At 26.0% G+C, this 19,098-nt stretch overlaps 3 protein-coding genes across 5 annotated transcripts; 1 reads left to right on the forward strand and 2 right to left on the reverse strand.

Moving 5' to 3' along the window:
* Positions 1 to 1,278: 1,278 nt before the first annotated feature.
* On the forward strand, positions 1,279 to 4,325 carry LOC100864361 (putative cytochrome P450 6a17). Its single transcript, XM_003694514.4, has 5 exons — positions 1,279 to 1,784; positions 2,373 to 2,898; positions 3,135 to 3,356; positions 3,588 to 3,839; positions 4,000 to 4,325. Exons 1-5 carry the CDS (start codon positions 1,449 to 1,451, stop codon positions 4,167 to 4,169), a joined length of 1,506 nt encoding a protein of 501 aa, XP_003694562.2. The 5' UTR covers positions 1,279 to 1,448; the 3' UTR covers positions 4,170 to 4,325.
* Positions 4,326 to 6,118: 1,793 nt separating this feature from the next.
* On the reverse strand, positions 6,119 to 9,450 carry LOC100869112 (cytochrome P450 6A1-like). Its single transcript, XM_031917092.2, has 6 exons — positions 9,329 to 9,450; positions 8,496 to 8,857; positions 7,798 to 8,323; positions 7,451 to 7,672; positions 6,978 to 7,229; positions 6,119 to 6,807 (listed from the first exon to the last, which is right to left on the reverse strand). The coding sequence occupies exons 2-6, from the start codon at positions 8,829 to 8,831 to the stop codon at positions 6,638 to 6,640; spliced, it is 1,506 nt and encodes a 501-aa protein (XP_031772952.2). The 5' UTR covers positions 8,832 to 8,857; positions 9,329 to 9,450; the 3' UTR covers positions 6,119 to 6,637.
* A 4,169-nt stretch (positions 9,451 to 13,619) lies between these two features.
* Positions 13,620 to 18,801, reverse strand: LOC100864243 (putative cytochrome P450 6a14). Of its 3 annotated transcripts, none has more exons than XM_086914150.1 (6): positions 18,289 to 18,801; positions 16,591 to 16,938; positions 15,830 to 16,355; positions 15,305 to 15,526; positions 14,866 to 15,117; positions 13,620 to 14,692 (listed from the first exon to the last, which is right to left on the reverse strand). In XM_086914150.1, exons 2-6 carry the CDS (start codon positions 16,921 to 16,923, stop codon positions 14,526 to 14,528), a joined length of 1,500 nt encoding a protein of 499 aa, XP_086770276.1. In that variant the 5' UTR covers positions 16,924 to 16,938; positions 18,289 to 18,801; the 3' UTR covers positions 13,620 to 14,525. The 3 variants fall into 3 exon arrangements, with proteins under 3 accessions (XP_086770276.1, XP_086770278.1, XP_086770277.1); XM_086914152.1 differs by lacking the exon at positions 18,289 to 18,801 and adding an exon at positions 17,221 to 17,307; XM_086914151.1 differs by lacking the exon at positions 18,289 to 18,801 and adding an exon at positions 17,233 to 17,302.
* Between the last annotated feature and the right edge of the window lie 297 nt (positions 18,802 to 19,098).

The following is a 19,098-nucleotide window of genomic DNA, read 5'->3' on the forward strand; positions in this document are numbered from 1 at the left end:
ACGATAAATGTTGAATAAATAAATTCATTTGTATTATGCTAATCGATGTATAATTTATTCACTCAAATGCATCAGAAAAGAAACAATTTGTACGTAGAAATACATATTTGAAGATAAAAAATAGAAATACGATTTAAAATGACAATAATATTAGAATAAATTCTATTAATAGAATTTTTAATTCCATTATGACGACTAACGTAAAAGAAAATTTTTCTTGAAAAAATATTATAATTCTATTTATTTATTAAAGTGATAACACGTTTGTACGTTCTAAGAAAAAGAAGATTGATTTATTCAGAAGGATTAAAAGCAAAATAGAGAGAATAGAGAATTATGACTATAATTTAATCTTAAAAAATTGATAGCTAAACTAAGAGATAATGTACATATATAAAGTAAATATAAGAACACGATAAGGCAAGATAAGAATTAACAAGATAGAGTAACACATAAATAGGAGAATCAACGCCATCTGTTAAACCTTTTTGAAGAAATGATTTTGATCCTTAAAAGATGGCACTAACGATCAATCCGTAAAAAAAAAAAAAAAAGGAATGAAAGAAAAAATAATTAAAAAACAGAAAATATTAAAAAATATTTGAGAGAAAAAATATGTTGTATGATTCAAATACTTTTTTTATAACTGGATGCGAATAAATAATATGAAAGATCAATTTTTGTTTTAAATAGAACAATTATATATACTTTTTAATGCATAAAGATAGATGTTATATTATTTTAAGTATAATAATAAGATGAATTTCTTTTTCAAGAAACTTTTATATTTTATAAGTATTATATTCAGCTCAGTTATTTTATTATCGAGATAATGATTCATCAAAAGATTTTGTTTAACGCATCTAGACAGTTTGATAAAAATATAAAAAATTGTAACTTCTCGTAAAATGTATCGTTATATTTATCTATAATATCGACTATGCAACGTTAAAAAAAATTATTAATTTTAATTTAGAAAATTTATCTTAATTAAGATTTTATAATTTATTAATTTATAATCAAGGTTACAACTACTATTGTATCAAATAAGTATAAAGATAAATCCTGATTAAAGGAAGAAAACAAAATTTAGTTTAACAATGAAAATCTATATATTTTTATAAATTCTAATAATAATTTTGACGAGTATAACTTTAAAAATTAATATCACTATAAATATCACTATAATAATTAATGCCATTATTTCTTCCTGCATCTTCGAGAAAATGCAAGATCATGCTTCCATGCATTATTACTGCGACGTAAAAATCTGAGAGTAGGATGATAGACGTAATATAAATGTACAACGGCATGAGAAGTTTAATCTGAAGCTTCGTCGGTTCAAGTTGAGAACATCAATTGTGCTCTCATCTCGTCATTCCACATTGGAACAGACGAGTGAATACTGATCTTTAAACCGTACTTTCGTTTCGTTTCATCGACTCGACATGCTCGATCATTTTCAAATATTAACCGCATTCGTCGCGGCATTTTTCGCTTTATATTATTACTTCACGTCGAAGTTTGATTTTTGGAAAAATCGTGGCGTGATTGGACCCAGACCTATACCATTTTTTGGAAACGCCAAAGATGTTCTACTAAGAAAAATTGGAATTGGCAGCTTCATAACGGAGCTCTATAAGAGATACGACAACGAGGCGATGTTCGGGATATTCTTCGGCGGATCGCCTAATCTCGTTTTGCGCGATCTTGACCTCATCAAGGACGTTTTAATTAAAGATTTCTCTATATTTGATAATCGAGGATTAAATACTCCCGAACGAGTACGTATACTTCTCTTTATCTGCGATTCTATCATCTATCATTTTTCTTAAATTCAATTTCGAAATATTTAAAAAATATTCCGAAGTTCTATCGATTTCTTATGCTAGAACACAGTTAAGTAGGCCCGTCATAATTCAATATTTTCGCAATGATAATTAATATTTATGTATAGGATTATATATTTTCTTATTAATTTTTATCAATCGATACGCAAAGTTCTATTGTGCGTGAAGATTATTCGGGCAAAAAAGATACCAATTTAAGGAAAATCTTCTGAAAAATGTTACATAATTTATTTGAGATTTGCTTTAATTTCTGAATAATCTTTTTGGACTTGATCAAAAATTACAAATATATATATGACATTTTATTTTATAACATTTATCTGTTAATATATCTCGTAATAATAATCCATCTATTATTAACTTTGCAAAAAATTAACATCAACAATCACTTCCAAAGTATACATCCGCCTATAATCGAATTGAATGAGCTATTTTATCTTATGTTCTCCGAAAGAAAAATTTTAATAATTTCAAGAAATTTTTACATTCTTTAAAATGTTATCGGTTTAATTTGTATCGCAGGTCGAGCCTTTCTCTGTAAATCTGTTCAGTGTGGACGCTAAAAGATGGCGACCATTAAGAACGAGATTGTCACCGGTATTTACTTCTGGCAAATTGAAGGAAATGTTTCCCTTGATATTGGAATGCGCCGAACACTTGGAGCAATGCTTGGAGGATGTTGTAAAAAGAGGAGGGCCTGTGGATTGTTTTGAAATACCAGCGAGATACACGACAGATGTTATTGGAAGTTGCGCTTTCGGAATCAACATGAACGCGTTGTCAGACGAGCGTAGTGAATTCCGCAGAATGGGGAAAAAAATCTTTGAGCAAAACGCGATCAAGTTTATGAGGAATTTTCTTCGAGATTTTTTCCCACGGTTCTATAATTTACTTGGCTTCGTATTGCCGTATCCGGAATCAACTGTATTTGTGACGAAGGTAATCACGGGAACGATCAAATACAGGGAAGAGAATAACGTCGTGAGACCAGATTTTGTAAATTTGTTGATGGAATTGAAGAGGCATCCGGAAAAATTGAAGAGTATCGGTAAAGTAAAGTAATTTTGCATTTATTATATTTAAGTCTGTTGTTTTTATCCGGAGAAACAAATTGATAAAATTTGTGTCGAAACATTTTACGAATTGAATTCGGAGACATAAAAGTGAAATAGAATTTGACAAAAAGATTATATTATACTTGTCGAAGATGTGTGTGAAAATGGTTATAAAAATGGTCGTGCATTGTTTATTAAAATTTTGATCGAATTTTACGAAATTTTACAGAAATAACGGACACTTTACTAGCCGCGCAAGCTTCCGTTTTCTTCGCGGCTGGATTTGAAACGTCATCGACGACAATGGCACACGCTCTCTATGAAATGGCCCTGAATCCTAACGTACAAGATAAACTGCGAAAAGAAATGAAAGAATTCCACGGCAAAAATAATGGGGATCTGAAATACGAGGATATCAAGGAAATGAAATATTTGGACAAAGTATTTAGAGGTATATTATATAACGATATATAAGTAATATATATATATGTTTCACACAAATAAGTGGAAAACAATTTGTTATTACGTAATAATTAAATATATTACGTATATTACGTAATATTCGAAATATCTGCAAGGATTAACAATCACAATTGAAATAAGATAACAATTGTTATTTTAAGTAAGACAATATTGTTATTAAGATAAAATTATGCTTATCTGTCTTCTTCTTTTTAAACAGAAACACTGAGAAAGTATCCACCAGGGATGCTTTTAAGGCGACAATGCAACTCTAATTATACCTTCCATGGTACAAAAGTATCGATACCTGCTGAAACATCTATACTTATTCCTCTGTATGCAATTCAAACAGATCCAAAATTCTATGAAAATCCAGACGTGTTCGATCCTGAAAGATTTAACGAGGATGCAGTAGCTGCAAGGCATCCAATGACTTATTTACCATTTGGTGATGGACCAAGGAATTGCATTGGTAAAGAAAAATACCATAATATTTTGTGTGTGATGTAACGATGTGATCAATCTAATTATCAGTTTTAATGATTGTTTTTCTTATGAGTAAATGATTTATTAAGATAGTATTTTTTTTTATATACCAATGAATTTAATTAATGATTAAATTATCGTTTCAGGAGCACGGTTTGCCGTTTATCAAACGAAAGTTGGATTGATAAAAATGCTGCAAAATTTCAGAGTAGACGTTTGCGAAAAGACGATGATTCCTTATGTAAAGAAGATAAATTCGCTTACATTGGCTCCTAGAGATGGAATTTTCTTGAAGATAGAAAAAATAATTGACTAAACAAAAGTAAAAGTAAAATAAATGTAAAAACTTGAAAATATACTTAAATATTTTTTATGTATAAGAGATTTATAAAATAATATTCTATTTGTTGTTGTTACCATTATATCTATAATTGTAAATATTAATAAAATAATATTTATTAATCTATAGAAATTTATGGAAATCTATGCAAATATATATTTGATATAATCTTCATATCAAATAAACTTGGATAAAAATCATTTTATTTATTATTCAAAGATATATATTTGACATTGAATGAATTTAATTTTATAATAATTAGTAATTAATTTTATAGTAAAATTTTATTAGATAATAGCTAGAACGAAATATACATATATACAAGTACATTCTGAAATATATAATTGTATCGGTATTGAAATATTTGATGATATATCTTTAAAAAAATCAATTATAGATATTAAAACAAATATATATATATGATATAGAAAAATATCGATAGAGACTTCGTTGAATTGTAAACAATTTAATTTTTCTCGATGAAATAAGACAATTTCGCGAGAAATGCTATAGCAATAGGACAACGATAACAATTTTATCTCCCTCTTGCTTTATCTAATTTTTAAAATGTTTTTTAACTTAATTTGAATTAATTAGATAATTAATAAGTTAATAAGATTAATAATAAGATAATCAATAAGTTAAATATCAACTAACATATTTTTCTATACTAACTTTTGTCTTTGTCTTGGCCTTTAATATTCTTAAAAGATTTCTTTCTATATATAATAATATATATATTTATAAACATCGTGTTGCTCGTTGTTGTTCATTGATATTAGAAATGAACAATTGATTTACACGACTTATATACTTTCCCTCCTCAATTTTTCCCAATATGAATTTGAAGTTGTAATGAAGTTTTATTATCAATAATTTTGTTTGTGTTGTTAAATCACGTTTATAGCTCATTTAATTTTTTACTTTCGTATATCAAGTATGATATATTATTTTTTTCTTTCTTAATAGGCGTATATTCCGTATCTAATTAACCTCGATAAAAATTTTTCCTGTTTATTCAATTCGATGTAATTCCATGAATGTTTTTCGTAACATCGTAATCTTATAGCTTTGCTTTTTATTATTTCCGTTTGATTTGTAATTGGAGAATATATGTTTTTAAGTAAGTCGTTATAATGCAATCCAACACCATATTTATTGAAAAATAATTTCTCAATAAAAAAACTGTTGACTCTTTTTGCACACTGTTCTCGAAATTGTAATTTTTTTATTCAATTTGATACTAAATTTGATAAATAATATATTACACTACAAGTATTAGTTTATAATGTTTTAATTAAATCCCAGAATATATTTAAATAAATTTATACACGATATTTAAATTTAAAAAAGGGGAAATTGTATCGTGAAAGATCAAGTATTGTAAAAGTCAAGTATCAATTTAAATACGGAAAAGAAAAATTGAAAGTATCATCTGTTGCAAAAATATGAATGCATATTTTATAATATATATTAATAATATTAAAGACGAATATGTCGTAAAACACGAGTGACAAGTGATCTTATTGTTTCTCTATTTATTGCAGCATCGAAAATTATAAAAAAAAACTTCGAAATTATTTAGATATTAAATATATTTTATTAAGTCAAATATATGATGATAAAACAGTTTATAAGAGTACATAAAACATTATAAAAAGTAAAAAAATATTAAGGATATTAATTTTTTTGGAATTCATTTTATAAAATTTCTATTTTCTTAACATAAATAAAAAATCTCTTTATTATAAAATTAAGTTTTGTAGTATAATTAATATACATTATTGTACATCATAATAATTACAATAGTAGAAATATATCTTTATAATAATAATAATACAAAACATGTCTAAAGATATGTTAATAAGTAAATATAATTAAATATAGTATTTTATTATATGTTATTTTGAATCAAAGATGGCATATTCTGTTTTGAATCGTTATAAAAAATTTATTTTATTTTCATAAAATATTAAAAATATAATCTCATAATAAATAAAATAATAATAACAATGTCATAATATATAAATATATAATAATAGTAATAAATAAATAATAATAGTAATCTCATTAGAAATAAATAATAATAATTATATATTATATACAATAATTTAAAAATTTAAATAAAATAATATTTGAATTTAATATCGATATCGATATAATAGTTAATGATATTTGTAGTCTTAGGTATTTAGTTGATAATATCTATATAGTCTAATATCTCTTTCTCAACTTTTCATATTTTATTACTATCAAGGAATACTACTAAATATTATTAAATACTACTAAATAGTTAATATTTTCATCATATTTTTTTATCCCTTGAATCTTAAAAATTAACAAGCGTGCTTTGAATTTCTTTTTACGGAAAAACCATTTGGTCAAAACAATTGAAACCAAAATTTGTATATAATATATTGTATAAATAAAACCATAATACAACTTTAACTTTCCACTTTCGTTATTTTTAAATGTATCCCTCCCTTGGGACCCAATAAAAATAAATTTGGATCGAATTGGTAGGGAATCATAGTTTTCTCGCAAACCTCCACCTTATAATTACGAAGAATCATAATTAAACCGATTTTGACTTGATAATTCGCGAAGCGTGCACCTAGGAAACAAAAGTTACACGAATTATTATTGGAAATCATTTTTGAATTTTTGAATGTAGTATATAGTGGCAAATTTTTTTTCAAATGAATAATACTTTTAACGTAATTTTTTTTTTTTTTTTGGAACGAATAGAAAGAAGATTAGAATTAGAAATTGAATGAAATGTACCGATGCAATTTCTTGGTCCATTGCTGAAGGGTAAATAATTCATGGGATGGCGATTATTAATGGCGTCTTCGGTGAAATTTTCGGGATTGAAATCGTCAGGATTTGGATAAATGTTGGCATCACGATGAATCGAGAATGCAGGAATCCATATCATTGTACCTTTCGGTATAGTAACGTTCGTGTCTTTGAAAGTGTAATCAGAAATTGATCTTCTTGGTATCAAAGTTCCTGGTGGATATTTCCTTAATGTTTCTGTAAAAATAAATTACAAGATTTTAAAGCCATTATAATTAAAATACTATCAAGAATTAAAGCATTATATATATATATATATATAATAATCAAAAAAAATAATAACAGGGAACTTTCGTTTCTTTAATTATTTTTGGAAATGGAAAAATTCTTATTTGTCCTTTTATCACGAATATATGACAAAATAAATAATTTCGAGAAGGAAATTAATTATTAACTACCTTTAAACACTTTGTCAAAGTATTCCATCTCTTTAATATTCTCGTATATCAATTCTCCGTTGTATTTATCGTAGTGTTCCCGAATCTCTTCCCTTAACTTGTCCTGTATTTTCTGATTTTGTGCCAATTCGTAAAGCGCATTGCTAATCGTCGACGCTCCAGTTTCAAAACCAGCGGCGAAGAAAACGTATACTTGCGCAGTTAGGAAAGCATCGGTCAATTCTACGAATTCGTAATAATAAGTTCGTATTATAAATTCATATTCAGAATAAATTATTATTATTAAAAAAAAAAAAAAAAGATAAATGTATGTTTATTTATTATATAACGAATAGTTATAACGTTACCGATATCGCTCAAGCTTTTTGAATCATCGCGAAGTTTCATCAGCATATCGATAAAGTCAGGCCTAGACACGTTGTTCTCTTTCCTGTACTTCATGGCATCAGTGACGATCTTGATAAAAAACGGAGTAACTTCTCTTTCAGGTATAAGAGGACCCAAGAAATCGTACAGGCTTGGCATTGTTATTTTAAATTTCAATCGTATTATAGCGTTCCAAGTGGGTTCAAAAATTTTTCTACCAGCCACTCGAAATTCGCTCTCCTCGTTCGACATAGCGTTCATGTTGATTCCGAAGGCGCACGAACCGATTACGTCTGTCGTGTATTTCGCTGTTACCTCGTAAAAATCGACGGGCTCTTGTTGTGCCGCGAGCTGGTCCAAATAGTTTTCAAAATGGTGGCCACACTCGAGGATCAGGTGGAACATCTCTTTCAATTTTTTCGACGTGAACATTGGGGATAGCTTCGATCTCAACGGACGCCATCTTTTTGGCTCCAGGTTGAAAAGATGTTGCGACAATGGTTCCACCTGTGAACAAAATTTAACGTACACTTTTGAGAAATTTTTGAGAAATCAATATATTCATGTCTGTATATAATAAAAATATGCGTAAAGAAATTCGTGCGTAAAAAACAATCGATAAAATATTGCACAATATTGTCGTTGTTTTTATTTAAACCGTGATTAAATAAATCTCTACCTTTTCGTGAACGTTAAATCCTCGATCTGCGAATTTCGAGAAATCCCTGATCAATACATCCTTGATTAGTTCCGGGTCTTTTAGAAACAGAATCGGATTTCGTCCTATGTACAATCCGACCATCGCCTCGTTCGTGTACGTATCGTAGATGTTTTTAATAAACATAGGTGTTGAAATTTTTGACAACATGATGTCCTTAATGTTTCCAAATAAAAATTCGGGCTTTGGTCCAGGGATTCCGCGATTTTTCCAAAAATTGAAGGCCGATATGAAATAATGATAGAAGACCAAGAATGATACGATGGCGATCCCGCATAAGATTTCAATGTGAATCATTATTTTGTCACGTTTTTTTTCAATCACTGTAATGTTAAAATGTTAATATATTTTTGGATGGTCGATCCTAGAAATTAAAATAAATACAAAGTTTGATATTATTATTCGATATAAAGATATATTAACTAACAAGGGAATTGAAGAAAATGATGAAATTTCGCGTATAATCAATGCAATCTTATTTTTCGTTCGTAGCAACATTCGGTTTTTAAGGGATAAAATAATCATCCCTTGAAAAGGAATCAGAATTTTCTTAGAAAAAAAAAAAAAAAGAAAAAAAAGAAACAGTTGAAATATAATCCGCATTGTGATAATCTATTGAGAAATTTTTCTTTTAAAAATCCATGGTTTTCGAGAAGAAGAAGAAAAAAAGAAAGAATTACAAGTAACAAGTAATAAATAAAATATAAAGTAATATCAACGAATTGGACAAGCGAGTGCAAATTTGAAATGGATTAAAATATATATTTCTAATAATTGTAATGGCATTGACTTACAAACTTTTTAACTTATTCTCGTACAACTTTTCACATTTCACACTTTACTAATATAATGCACATTGGTGTAATTATAATATAATAATATAAGATGTTCTTCTTATAATGTTAAATCTAATTTTAACGATTTCCTTATTCTGCTCCTTATATATTGTGCATATATCTTGAATGACGTATGTCATGATGAAGTTCAATAAGAGTTTTTATCATGTTCGTATCCTCATTACGAAGTTTACTTTCACCCTTGTGCAATATTCAGATATAATTTAGATGACGTATAAATTATATTCTCTGAAAATAGCTTACGTAGGCCAATATCTTCGTTTTTTTCAATTGGTAAATAAATTCGTTTCTGAATCTTCTATACATATGAAAAATTTAGAAAAAAAAGTAAGTATATATATAAAAGTAAATATAGAAAAGTATATATTCGCTAGTTTGATTATACAGTCTGATTGCATATAAATAATATATATATATATATAATAAAATCTTGATTCCCTAATTTTGATATTATCTATAATTTATTTTATAAATTAACGATTGCACAATTGTATTTTACTTGAAATATATTTTTTTGTAAATTAAAAAATTATCTACTATCATTAATCATTATCGATACATTTATACTTGTTTCTACTAATTAATTAATTAATTAAGAAAATATGTAAAATACATCGTGAGATCATAAGATGGATATTTCTGGATATTTATTAATGTTTTAACAATCAAGGAAGTTCTTCTTCTTCTTTTTTGTTAAAAATATGCACATTTTTTTGTTGAAATGTCGTCGTAGTAAATGCATTCTTGCAATATTTTTCTAAATAGTATTAGTCACAGTAATAATTATTTTAACATTTATTATACGTAGTTAGATAAATCATGATATCGAACTTGTTAATTTTTTCATAATTATATGTCAATTGTAAACAACATCTAATCTGAGATTTCTTATTTCAAGAAAACATTTCATAGAAGTTTTCATAGAACTTTGTCAAACTTCACGAAATTTTGATAAACGATAGTTTTTGCGAAAATATTCGGATATACAATAATGCATGCTTAACTTTAAAAAGATACTTTACAGATAGGTGTAATAATTTAATATAATAAAATAATATTAAAAATTAAATGACATTATAGCACATTTTTCGTTTTACAAAAATATAATCAAACATTTAATAAATTTATGGTAAAAATAATTAAAATGGCAATTTTTTTTTGCGAAGATTCAATATTAATTATGATATAACGTGTTTCAATCAATTAAGGTGATAAAAATTATTTTTTATCAATAATGCATTCTATATTTTATTTCTAATTTTAAACAACTTTAAATTTATTCATCACTTTTCTTCAATGCATATTATTTTTTTATTCGTTCAGTGATTTAATTTTTCATATAATAATAATGTTCATGGAAAATTCGTGTCGATCTTAATGTAATAATTCCTAATATTCTTTATTAATTAAAAATGCATTTTTCCTATATTCTTCAAACGATAAAGTATAATAGATATAAATAAATTTTTCATTTTTTTCTTTTTTTGAGTGATTTACATACATTAAAAATAAAATTATAAAAATATGCATTAAATTTATTACTATTATCATATGAAAAAATGAATCTGCTCTGCAATGAAGAAGAAATACAATGTGCAATTACATTCTTATAAAAATTACTACTGATATAATGACTAAATTTAATAATTAACAATATATTTCAAAGTTATTGCCCTCGGTAATTAATAATATTCCGTTCGGGGAAAAATGATTGCACATGAGGAAAATACATGGTATGCTATAAAAGAATAGCATAGAAAGTTGTAAATCAAGAACACGATAGATAGTATATCATGGAATAAGACAAAAGACATACATGTTTTTATTATAACAATTATTCGCATAAATAGGAGAAGATAAATGAATAAACGTGTTTTTACGTAATTTATTTATCAATTGAATTTTCCTCATCATGTGACGTAGATATATAGGGGCAAAATTCAATGATGTAATATCAATTTATTTTTAAAATAATTTTAAAATACAGATAATTTGGTTAACATATTATCAAAACGATCTCTCTTTATAACATATTTCAAAGTCGCAATATAACATATTGAATAAATAGAAGCAATCATAATAAAATAACTATAATTATATAATATTGATAATTTATAATCAATATTTATATTGACAGATTATAATGCAAAATATTGAATTTTTTCATTTTTTTAAATCTTGAATGTTAATGAAAACAAATATATTTTAATATTAAAACATGATGAGGCTCAAACGTTATTTCGCAAAAATATGAATTGCACGCGTCAATTGCATGCCTCTGAAAATGCTTGCATTTTGAAAATTTGATTATTGCCTACAAATTTTCATCATTCTATTATATTATTTATTATAAATAGGAATTACAAAAACAAATGATACATGTAATAAAAATTAGAATTTAAAATATAAATTTTCTTCTTACTCAGCTACCATTCTCTTATTATTTATTTAGTCTAATTGTGATCAGCCTTAAAGAAAATTATGATTCCTTATGAACTTTATATACGCATACGCTGATTCCAAAAAAAAGAAATATTCTTGAAAATAACAAAAGTAAAAATTAATAATTTTTTACGAATTATGCTTCTCTCTAAATTCTATGTAATATAATTTAATTTATCTTACATTATCAAACATAATTTAATTTAATCATTAATTAGTTACATAAATTCTTCGAATTGAAAAGTATCATCAGCGTGTCGATAAAATCAGTCCCTGTATTCCTTTCACCGTAATTCATGGCATCTGTGACAACTTTGGCGAAAAATAGTAGGAATTTCCTGCAATACAACAATTAATAACTCAACAAATCGTACAATTTCGATCTCTACTGTTTCGAGGTTCAGGCGTTAAGTATATACAATCAGTACAAAGGAAAGATTATCTCAAGATCGAATAACAAGTAGTTGAATTATTGAAATTAATAATAACAAATAATAATAAGAAATAATAGTAGAAGAGACAAACTCAAGGAGAAAGCAACGTTTCGTGTGCAATTTCTGAAAAAGAAACAGCGAAGCAGTAAAACGTTGGCACGAATTTTGTATATGGTGTGATTTATATTTTATGGTGAATATTTATCATAAAAATGTCAAGGCGTTTCAAAATTATTAGAAAAAATAACGGATATAACAGAAGAAAACTATTCGATGTGCGATGAACAAGAAATTACCCTAATTGAAAACGACCTAATGGAAAACGAGATGTTTGCAACAAGCGAATCAGAGCAATAATGACACAGCAATAATGAAAGGGAGAATATTATAAATAAGCATCCACGTCCAGAGCAAAAAAGAAAAAGATTATTGGTGACATCCAAAAGTGAGACCGATGTAGATCAAATCGTACTTCTCATAAAAGCAAACCAACAAAAAAAATGGTTGTGTTAAGTATAAATCGATAAAAATCGAAAAAAGTAGCAAAGAATATATCAGAAACGATTAGCTTTTATAATAATGGAAAATTCGATGTAGACGTGGCGGACCAAATGGGAAGGAAATACAGTGTGAAGTCAAAATCTTGTGAATGGATATTTTTCAACATTTTAGCTGGAATAAATGGAATAAATGAGTTATCTATAAAGAAACAACGGATAAAAATACTATCAACAAGTTCAAATTCGTACGTACGAAAAATTTTATAAAATATTATCAAATAAAATATTGTAAAGGTTACAAAACTACGAATATCTGTTCGTGCAAAAAATATGTGTGCGGCAAATGCACATTTGAGAATAAAATAATTTGTGAAAAGTGCAGCGAAGCTGAATAAGATATATCTCTGTACAAATAAAAGTTAAGTTAAATTTTATTTTAAATAATTTTAGATATACATACTGGTAAAGTTTGGTTTATTAATTAGATACATTGAAAATTAGTCTTTCAGAAATACATCATAGAATAGAGAAAAATGAAGTTTTGGTTTTTTTTTAAGTTTTTTATAATTGAAATTATATAAATTATATAAATTTGGACGAAATTTTATGAAAGTTCTTCATTTTATATACATTCAATAATAAATTAACCATTATCTACGTTAAATCATACAAAAACGATAACTTTTTTAAGCATCATTCATTTTGATGGAAGAACTGTCGGTAGATTAAGTGTTAAACAGTTAGGAAGCCGAGAATTAAAATAAAAAAATATTTTAAATAATGCTTTGATTAATTAAAATAGCTAAAAAAATTTCACGTTATTCGCACGTATTTCATAATAATGTTTACATATTTTATCTGTTTTTAAAAAAATGAAAAAGATAGAACAATTATAGAATAGTAACACTTCTTACGCTCTTACTTTATCAAAGAGACGCATATCGAGAGTACGAATTTTCAGAAATACGATTTGCTAAACAACATTCTATATCTTTTGACGTAATTATTCGGATATATATTTAAAATTCTGATCTTCTATTGTAGAAGTAAATTATTGATAAGTCCATTTTCAAAAATGAAAAAATACTTATCCTATTTTTTTTATTCTTATTTTATAACCTGATAAAATTTCTTTATATGTATGTGTGACAATAAATAATTAAATAATTGAAAAAATAAATATGTGACTTGATAAATAGATTACGTAACATTTGAAGATATGTTTATCTTTATTATATATTATTGTATAATATATGTATACTTTTTTATCATTTGAATTCATTAAAAGTATAAATTGTGAATTAATAAATTAAATCCGTATTTTAAGACATATATTTTCTCGTTCTTTTGCATTGTTCAATACAAATTTCTTAGTAGCTTCTCGCAATACTTAACTTCTTATTCTAAAAGTCAATATATTTAAAAAATTATAAAATTTTGTAAAAAAATATAAAATAATCTAAAATTCTAAAAGATGATTATATTTATATATATATTGTTTAATAAAATAATTGTGTTTTATATATTAAATCATTATGTGAAATATTATCTCGTATAAAAATTTCTCTTCTAACAGATGCAAAGTATTTTCCAACATTTAAACAAACATTGTGCACTTTAATATTAATTATGTGAGCTAAGATGTCCGAATTAAATCGTAAAAATATTTTTTGTTAAGCAATATTTTTTAAAAAAATGTCTCTTTCTACGACTAAAGATTAAAATAAAAATTAAGATAAATATGGAAGAGGTTAATAATTAAACTTTCGTTATTTTCAACTCCACTTTTCCTCCTTTCGGTATCATCAATATATTTCGCGGTTCGGATTCATACGGTATCAACGTCTCTGCACAAACTTCAACTTTGTGATCACGCAGAATCGTGATAAGACCAACCTTGCTTTGATAATGCGCAAAACGAGCACCTGGAAACAATTTTATAACAATTTATTAAAGTTGACGAAATGCATTTGCACATAATATCAATATTAATAAATTATGTATCATTGATATATCTCGTTGACTGACGAGATACACGATCAACGAGAATAAAAATAGGAAAATGATGCACGACTTTTTAATGTGCGTAGAAACGTACCGATGCAATTTCTTGGCCCATCGCCAAACGGCAAGTAGCTCATAGGATGTCTACTAGCGAAAGCATCATCTTCGAATCTTTCGGGATCGAACACTTGAGGTTCCGGATAAATATTTGGATCGTGTTGAATTCCATACGCTGGTATCCATACTCTTGTCCCCTTCGATATCGTAATTTTCGTGTTTTTAAATGTATAATTTTCCATCGCTTTTCTGCTTATTACCGGCAACACTGGATACTTTCTCAGTGTTTCTGTTAGGATATTAATATAGTGTTTATAGCGTTATAACGTTAATAATGTTTCCCATTTAATCCATAATGTTAAATAATATATTTGTTATTAATGTTTAACTTATTCGAATTGTTTTCTATTTTAACTAGATTTTTGATTATTTCGAAAAATAAAATGGTAAATAGTACAACTCAAGGTATTACACACCTTTAAATACCTTGTCCAAATATTTCATTTCCTTCATATCTGTATATGACAATGCTCCGCCATTATTCTGGTAAACTTCTTTTATTTCTTTCCGCAATTTATCTTGCATTTCCGGATTTTGAGCTAACTCGTAAAGAGCATTTGAAATCGTTGTCGAAGATGTTTCAAATCCAGCGAGGAAGAAGACGAGTGCTTGCGAAGTGAGAAGCGCATCGGTTAATTCTATAAAATATTTGACAAATTACAAATTTACAACGTTTAATATCACACATTAATATAATTGCATATTTTTCAAATCGACTATAAGTTGGAAAAGATACGATTTAAAGTCGTAAAAATAAAATTTGAATAATCAAGAATTCAACAAGATGTTTATTTCAATGAAACGTTTTAAAAAAATAAATATTCATCCTCGTATTTAAATAACCGACAATGTTAATTTTTCTCACATCAATATGGAAATATGGAAATATACGTAAAAATTACATTTTCAACATTTCTTCCTCTACTACATTCTTAACTTACCAACATTCTCTAATTTTTCTGGATGCTCCTTTAGTTCTTTCAACGTGTTCACAAAATCCGGCCTGAATACGTTATTCTCCTGTCTGTACTTGATCGAGTCACGGATCAGATTTATGAAGAAGTTATTAATTTCGTGCGATTGTAAGTAACCACCAATTATATCGAACAAAAATGGCATATATAGCCTGGTAAAATCTCTGGCTAAGCGTTTGAAATTGAATTTGCCAAGTTGTTCCCCCATTCGACGAAATTCGCTTCCTTCGGGTGAAAGAGAGTTCATGCACACTCCGAACGCGCAACTGCCAATTACATCGGTGGTGAATTTTGCAGCCATATCACGACAGTCCACTGCTTCTCCGCTCTCTGTTACCTTTTCTACGTATTCCTCTAAATTTTTTGCGCAATCCAGTATAAGAGGGAACATATCCTTTAATTTGCCCGATGTAAACACTGGAGAGAGTTTCGTTCTCAACGGTCGCCACGTTTTAGGCTCCAATGCGAAGAGAGTTTGAAATATCGGTTCCACCTTTAAATTAAATTATCCCAAGTTTTTTTATCTTTCTTGATTTTATCGTAAATTATTTCATGCGTTTAAACTTTTTTTTATCTCGTGCATTACAAAGAATATTCTTGAAAAAATTGAATATAATACGTAATATTATATATAAAAAAGAATTGTAAAAATATATAAAATTAACAATATTTCGATATCAAAGCATATTATAATTCGAATCGTTTTATAATAATAAAATTATGAATACCTTAGGATTTATATGAATTCCTCGATCCGCGAATAAACTGAAATCTCTGATGAGAACGTCCTTGATCGTATCCAAGTCGTTAATAACAAGAACAGGGGTTCTCCCTTGAAATATTCCAAAAACTAATTCGTTCTTGTATTCTTGATATAATTGCTTTGTTTTTTCGGCCAGGGATATTTTCTTGAAGATAACTTCTTGGAAATTACCGAAAAAGATCATAGGTTTTGGTCCAGGTATGCCACGACTCTTCCACGTGTCAAAGGTTAAAGTGAAGTAATAATAAATCGCGAACAATAACGCTCCAATGGCGCAGAGAAGTTGAAAATAATCCATGTTGTATCAAACTTTCTAAATGGTAAAATAAATTATAAAAGATCAATTGGTAAATCACAATTCTCGTGATTGAGAAAATGATCGTTAATATCTTTTTAAATTTTCGTTCGTATAGGTGCTGATTTGTAAAGAATAATAAATAATGCGTAGATGCATAGAATATCTACAATATATACGTTCAAGTAAAATCACGCTTATTAAAATAAAAAGAAACAAACAATTATTATTCAATTAATTTTTGTTAAATTAAATAATTAAGTAAGTGACTAATCTATCTCAGAATGAAAATAAAATCACAATTTCTTTAACATTTAAATGGATGTTTCGAGATCCTATCACGATGAAATATAAAACGATTCTGTTGAGTTGGTGATTTCATGATAAAATAAAACTTGGATTCAATTATATAATCAATTCTGATCTGGTGATTATTTTTGTTTATTTCTTTTTAATACGCACTTGTAGATTTACTGCATGACAAATCAAATATTGATACTTATTATATTTATCTTTAACAAGATTGCAGAGGAATATAGGTATTACAAATATATCATATATAAATAAAATTTTTATATAAATTGATATAATAATATAGAATCTATATAGAATCATAATGATGACTTTTCCATTGAAGAAAATTTTTCTGCTTCATTTGAAATCAATTGGCCAATATTTTTTTAGTCTAAAAAAATTTACACGAGAGAGTTGGTATAAATTTATAATTCGATATAGTATTCTTTATTTCTTTGTATATAATATCTTTTATTTATTCTTTAATTTCTAAGAATTTTATTTCTTATATATCAGTCGCTATATATTTTTGATTGATATATATTTTTATATACCATTATATTTTCAGTTTAAATTTAATATTAATGCAACTATTATTTTATCTTTTAAAAATGAAAAAAAAAAATATTTTACACTGATAGAAAATAAAATCACTCTTTTTTAAATAAGAGTTTTTTTGTAAATTTTTACAATGTATTTTTGTAATTATATTATTATATTATTTTCAGTCATATTCGTAAAAAATAAATAAACTGAATTTTAATTATATTCATAAATTAAATATATTTATAAAGGATAAATATATATATTGTACTTTGTTAAACTAACTTAATTAAATAAGAATAATAAAACCCATAGTTTTATTATTTAGCTTTGCTAAATAAATATTAGTTTGATTATATAGATAACGTAACATAAACTGCGCAAAAAATTATTTATCTAACTAGATCTTAATTTTTTAATTATTAAATCGATTAAATTATCGATATTATTTATAGATAGATTATTAATAATTTATAATCTTTAATATTAACATCAAATACAATGTAATGATAGATAAAGAAAGATATTTACCTTTAACTTTTAAGAGAGATGTTTGTAGTCTATGTATTCTGAATATAAAACTGGAAAGAAGATGTAATTAAGAAATACAGATTTGATTGATTGCAATCTTTCCCACCTAGTTTCAATTTAATCGCGCTTCTTTTTAACTCACATATATTCAACTATTGCATAAAAGAGATTATATTTTGTTTTATCAGTCATCAAAAATCTCTTTTTCGTGATCATTTAAAAATTTTAAAAATTTTAAATAGTGAATGAAAATAGTAAAAAATTATTATCTTCCTTTCTATTGTTTTTTTTTTAAAGTAAATATTAATCGTATTACTCATGAATAATTTTTTATGATATAAAAATATTAAAAATAATACAAATAATATTAAAAGAAATGAGTATACAAAAAGTAAAAAAATATTACAAAAAATATTAAATATTGTATTATAAAAAATATAATAGACACTATTTAATAAATAGTCAATGTACAATATTTAATATATCCTAACTAACACTAAAATAATTAATACTAGATTGTATAACGATTAAGACTATTATATAAAAATTCAGATAAGTTGATACTTGTGAGAAGACGTTCGTGCACTTGTCCCTCTAGTGGCGAGAACAGAAAGGACGAGACTAGACGAACTAATATGTAATTGAAACATGCATTTATATTGTATCTATATAATATAATATAAATACATAATATAATTGGCATAAATTATAAGATTATTTTTTAATATTTAATTATTTTTTTTAATATTATATAATATATTATTATATAAATACAAAAATAATTAAAAGTGGAATTGAAAAGATAAGAAT

This window comes from Apis florea, unplaced genomic scaffold, assembly GCF_048593485.1.
Source record: "Apis florea isolate Af1SG1 unplaced genomic scaffold, ASM4859348v1 contig_3585_pilon, whole genome shotgun sequence".
Taxonomy (NCBI): domain Eukaryota; kingdom Metazoa; phylum Arthropoda; class Insecta; order Hymenoptera; family Apidae; genus Apis; species Apis florea.